The sequence below is a fragment of the Sinocyclocheilus anshuiensis genome, unplaced genomic scaffold (assembly GCF_001515605.1).
Source record: "Sinocyclocheilus anshuiensis isolate Anshui unplaced genomic scaffold, SAMN03320099.WGS_v1.1 scaffold907, whole genome shotgun sequence".
Lineage (NCBI taxonomy): Eukaryota > Metazoa > Chordata > Actinopteri > Cypriniformes > Cyprinidae > Sinocyclocheilus > Sinocyclocheilus anshuiensis.
Window position 1 is genome coordinate 751915 of NW_015546133.1, and position 5750 is coordinate 757664.

The following is a 5750-nucleotide window of genomic DNA, read 5'->3' on the forward strand; positions in this document are numbered from 1 at the left end:
CTCAATGACGACCCTTCATTCGCCTGCTGATGGGAAGCTTAACGCAGTAACCCTGTTATACTTATTCACAGCATCAATGTAAGAATTCATCAATTTTTTTGCATATGATCTATCCTTTTAGTGAACCAAGAATCATTTTGGAGAGGTTCAGCAGGTACTATAGAAGGCTGTCGGTCTCTTTAAGTTCAGGCTGGCATGTCATGAGGAACAACAATGGTCCAGTGCTAAATCACACACTCCTCAAATGCACCATTCTTCACATACATGCAAGTCTTTTATCATGTTTGCACAATTACAGATTTCGCTGAAGTGATTGAAGGTCATAGTCCACGCGCTAGTTTTGATAATTTTGATATATCGTCGATGTTTGTTAGGGTTTAGCGGAGATGCTAAAGGCTGCAGTTCGTGTGCGACTTGCTTTGTCAGGACCCCGACATGAAAGAGTCTGTTTCTAAATACGCCTCAAGAAGAGTTGACATTATATTTTGAAATAAATGGCATTTTGTAAACTCTTTATATTTTATTATTCAAATACTAACATATATTAATGGCACTTTTCGATTTGTCATAAATACTGATAATTCTTTGTAACGACAACAAACTAATTAGGTAGGTATCAAATTTTCATAATGGGGAAATTTAAAATAAAATGTATATTATGAAGTTTATTTCTATGACTTTTTATAACATACATTAAAAGCAACGCGGTGAGTGAAGTTTTGTCGTATTTTTTAAATTAGGCGCATTACCGGACACCTAGGCGGAAGTAAACAGCTGTAGCTTTATGTAAAATATGCTCTAATTCCGTTTTTCACTTTTGTTTTATTACATTGATAAAAAATGGACAGGTTTGTTTGGACAAATGGGCTACTTGAGATGAACGAAACGTTAGTAATTCAGCAAAGAGGAGTGAGACTTTACGATGGGGAGGACAAGGTATTTTTCCCCTAGATAGTTAGTTTGGATTCAACTGAAAGTTATGAAATGACAACCATGTGGAAGATACTGACCTGACAATGATGTAAACATTACAGCTAAACACATGTATATTTTAGATTGTCGTTTTCATGTTGCTTATTCGTGCTGTTAGAAAGAAATTGTAGAATTGGGTTTTACAAAATGCAATAATAGGATATGCATTACTTGAATAGATAGTGTATAATAATGCTCCATATGATACTGTTTCCTCATTGACAGGCTAAACTTGATGTGGGAGTCGTTCTTCTCAGTACCCATCGCCTTCTCTGGAGGGACCAGAAGAATAATGTATGTCATCTTCAGTATCTTTTTACTGCTCTTACATTAAGTCATGTCCATTTTTTAAACTTATGTCAGACTTTTTTTCTCACTCCTAAATGTCCTTTTGCTTTAAATGAAGAACAATGTCTGAAATCTCTAATTTCTCTGTAGGAATGCTGTATATGCATACCCTTGTCACAGGTCATATTCTTTGAGGAGCAAGCAGCAGGCATTGGAAAGAGGTGACTGCATTTTAACATCAGTGTGCGATTAATGCATCTGACGTGTAGCATGCCATAATAATATTGGAAACTACACCCAGTTACGTTAAAAATAAACCGTTACCTTTCCAACCTGCAGTGCAAAGATTGTCGTTCACCTGCATCCTGTCCTGGAAAATAAGGAGCCAGGCCCCTACCAGCAGAGCAAGTACTCTTATATAAAGCTGTCCTTCAAGGAACATGGGCAGATTGAGGTCAGTAACTTAAGGAGTGATGTCACCGAAATATTTCAACTGATGATGATGCATAGATTAATTCTGCTTCCGTGTACATGGAGCTTATTACTCCACTAAATCTGTCTTACAGTTTGAAGCATGCACTATAAGCAGTCATGGCATTTAGCGAGGAACAGAGCAGAAGTGTTAGAAAGGTGTAAGTAAGGTAACTTGTGCTGTGTTTGGCGTGTAGTTTTACAGACGTCTAACTGAAGAGATGACTCAGAAACGATGGGAGAATACACCTGTCTCACAGCCCATCCCCACAGGAGTAGGACCCAAGGTCAGCTTAAACTCAAACTTTGAATGATGCATTAACAACTGGGGTTTGTTTTGATATTTCTATTAATTTCATTTTTTTTTTTTTTTATAATAACAAATTGTATTATTTTGTATATATTTATGTAATTAATAGATTTGGATAAATCCTATAAAAATATGCAAATAAAATGGCTTGAAACAGTTATTATAACTAGCCAGTGTTATTTTAGTATTTACTAGTATATTTATTAGTATATTTTAGTTAGTTATTTTATAATATTTATTATATAAATATATATTTTTAGTTTGTGATTTTAAAATATGTATTAATGTTTTGAGTTACGTTTTATTTTTGTACTTTTATGTTTAATTTTAAATTTAGTTTGTTTTAGCATTTGTGTTATGTACTTTTGTCATTTTAATATTTCTATTTAGCTTTAATTTTACATTAGCTTAATTGTTTTATTAAATCAGCATTTTTATGTCTGTTTTAGTTTGAGTAATTTACTAAAATAATTTTTACTGAAATATGTAAAAAATTATTTTAGTACTTCAATTTATTTACATCAGTTAGTTGCCAAAACAACTTTTCTATTTTTTTTCATTTGAATTTTTTCATCAAATATTTTTATTTTTATTTTATTTCAGCATTATTTCAGTTTCCGAAAATTGTTTTAAGAATTTTAGTTTTAACTAACAATAACACTGTAGCTATATATATGTTTTTTAATAATAATTATTATTTTGTGAATAACTGAATAATGCAAGAATTTTTTTTTATTCTTTTTTAATTGTTTTCAATTAGTGCCATTATTTATTTATTTTGATTAATTTGGGTTTCATAAATTGCTAAAACTAACTTTTAACTTTATAATTTTCGTACCTTACCTTACCTATATACAGTATCTCACAGAAGTGAGTACACCCCTCACATTTTTTAAATATTTTATTATATCTTTTCATGTGACAACACTGAATAAATGACACTTTGCTACAATGTAAAGTAGTGAGTGTACAGCTTGTATAACAGTGTAAATTTGCTGTCCCCTCAAAATAACTCAACACACAGCCATTAATGTCTAAACCGCTGGCCACAAAAGTGAGTACACCCCTAAATGAAAATGTCCAAATTGGGCCCAAAGTGTCAATATTTTTGGTGGCCATATTTCAAAATGGTGGCCACCATTATTTTCCATCACTGCCTTAACCCTCTTGGGCATGGAGTCCTCTTCCACTCCTCCATGACGACATCACGGAGCTGGTGGATGTTAGAGACCTTGCGCTCCTCCGCCTTCCATTTGAGGATGCCCCACTATATATATATATATATACACACACACACACACACACACACAGAAGTTGCATAATCACCAGATACAACTTTGTCAGCTGTTCTTAATTGGAAAATAGCATTACTTATTTTAAATAAATATTCATACTGGTGGCAGCTGGTTAGTTACCTACTCCAGGGATCTGATAACACTTCAGAATAAAAGAAATCTTTGTGAATTGCCTATTAATTCAGTTTTGAATGAATAATGATGCAGTGATTATTACATCCTCAAGGTGGAACTGTAAGAATGTTGTTTGCCACTTGTCATTTGTGACATAAAGCTGTTCAAATACTTACAAAATGTTGTTTTACTTTGGATATGTTGATTTATTATATATGATAGTTAGCTTGCAACATTTGTATAGCTGTTTTTTTTTTTTTTTTTAAAGATTGTGTCTTGTAAAGAACAGGCCGTGACCCTGAAGCAGTAACCCCTGGGCAAACCCTTTCCTTCCTGTTCCTTTGTTATTTGTTTGCATGCTTTTGAATTATTGTTTGTGCGCGTGCATGTTTAACAAAGAGTGAGGCTCATTTTTTTCTCTCCTGCTCTCTGTGGTTCTGTAGGCAGGAAGAACACGCGCAGTGGGGATTGTGGGGATTGAACGGAAGCTGGAAGAGAAAAGAAAAGAGACAGATAAAAACATTTCTGAGGTAAGAAAGAGAAACAGACTGACAGGTAGTCATATCTAACATACAGCACTGGAATACCAGCTTGAGATAATCAGGAAAGCTGTGGCCACAATCAGACAGTGGGCGCCATGGCCCCCTTTTGAGGGGCCCCTGATGTTGAAAGCAAGCGGGACCCTGTTTTTAATGCTAGATGACCTCATAGCTCTGATTAGCTTCCTGGCACAGCTATAATGGAAGAGAAAAAGAGAGTGAACAGTGGTGGGATATCCTGTTAGGTGTGGGCACACCCAGTGATTTACAGGTGATTTCAGCTCTTGATAAAGAGGTGTTTTGTATATCATTTCTTTCATGTTTCTATTCTTTCTTTCAGGCCTTTGAGGATCTCAGTAAACTGATGGAAAAGGTCAGTCACTCAGTAGGTTGGTGGGTCGGCCTGTTATCATGCACAATACAGCCATGATAAATGTTATCAGTCTTGATTCAGCGAATCACTATCTTTCCCTGCAGGCCAAAGAGATGGTGGAGGTCTCCAAATCCATTGCCAACAAAATCAAAGACAAACAGGGTGACATCACAGAAGATGAGGTGAGCTTAAAGACCCTGAGGTGCTTGGTTTTCTGTAGCACTAGTGTTTTATCATGTGATTAGCTGATATATTTGACATTAGCCAATCATTAATCAAATACTGGATTTTTTGTTACACATTACTACTGATTTTTTTTACACATTACTGTTTAAAAGTTTGGGGCAGTAAGATTTTTTTTAATGTTTCTGAAATAAGTGTCTTATGTTCAGCAAGGCTGCAATTATTTGGTATCAAAAATATGGTAAAAAAGTACTATTGTGAAATATTATTACAATAAAAAAAAAAACTGTTTTCTATTTGAGTATATTTTAAAATGTAATTTATTTCTGTGAAATTTCAGCATCATTACTCCAGTCTTCAGTGTCACATGATCCTTCAGAAATCATTCTAATATGCTAAATTGCTCAAGAGATATTTCATATTATTATTATTATCAATTTTAACACTAGAACCGCCACGGGGTAAATTTTACCCGTGGCTGTTTTTAAAACGTACATAAAATATTTGTAATAAAACATTCAAGTCTCCCAGTCACTGACTTTCACTAAAATTGTGTGATTTACAATCCCCTGTTGTTAAAAACTGTTTCGATAAAACCAGATAAAAAAAATGGGGCATTTATACCTATTTACTATCAAATTTACTCGCTATATAATGCCTGTATGTTCGCGCTGTCATTTTCGTGCCGCTTATGTTTTAACATAGTACATTGCTAGGCAACACCTTTCACTCACTGAATTAGCGGTTATCAGTTTCATAAATAAAGACAAAATGAGTAAAAGAAGGCGATTTATGAATGCTGAAGAGGTATAAGAAGCACTAAATGCCATGAGCGATGGAGAGTCTGATGGTGGGGAGACAAGTAAAGCGTCCTGTCGGCTCAGCATCTGACGGCGATCAATATATCATCAGTGTTGGGGAAAGTTACTTTTAAAAGTAATGCATTACGATATTGCGTTACTCCATAAAAAAGTAACTAATTACGTTACTTAGTTACTTTTTATGGAAAGTAATGCGTTACGTTACGAAAAAAAATCTGATCTGATGTAGGCTAATGAATAAAACATTTTTTTTTTAATTACCCGAAGTTTATTGGTGGTGTTCTTGTATAATTCAAATTCTAAATGATATAACTAAACAAATGAATGATTAATTAGGTGAAGCTGTGCGCTTGAATTTGTCATCGCATCATCCTATGCAATGTG

General features: G+C 34.2%; 1 protein-coding gene across 2 annotated transcripts in view; it reads left to right on the forward strand.

Moving 5' to 3' along the window:
• The first annotated feature begins 745 nt into the window (after positions 1-745).
• Positions 746-5750, forward strand: part of LOC107701118 (vacuolar protein-sorting-associated protein 36) — a 16335-nt gene continuing 11330 nt past the window's right edge. For both annotated transcript variants that reach the window (XM_016503055.1, XM_016503056.1), the window contains exons 1-8: positions 746-936; positions 1198-1266; positions 1411-1481; positions 1600-1714; positions 1929-2018; positions 3894-3980; positions 4330-4362; positions 4467-4544. In XM_016503055.1, coding sequence (XP_016358541.1) covers positions 841-936; positions 1198-1266; positions 1411-1481; positions 1600-1714; positions 1929-2018; positions 3894-3980; positions 4330-4362; positions 4467-4544 — 639 coding nt within the window. In that variant the 5' untranslated portion in view covers positions 746-840. The remainder of the gene's footprint in view (positions 937-1197; positions 1267-1410; positions 1482-1599; positions 1715-1928; positions 2019-3893; positions 3981-4329; positions 4363-4466; positions 4545-5750) is intronic.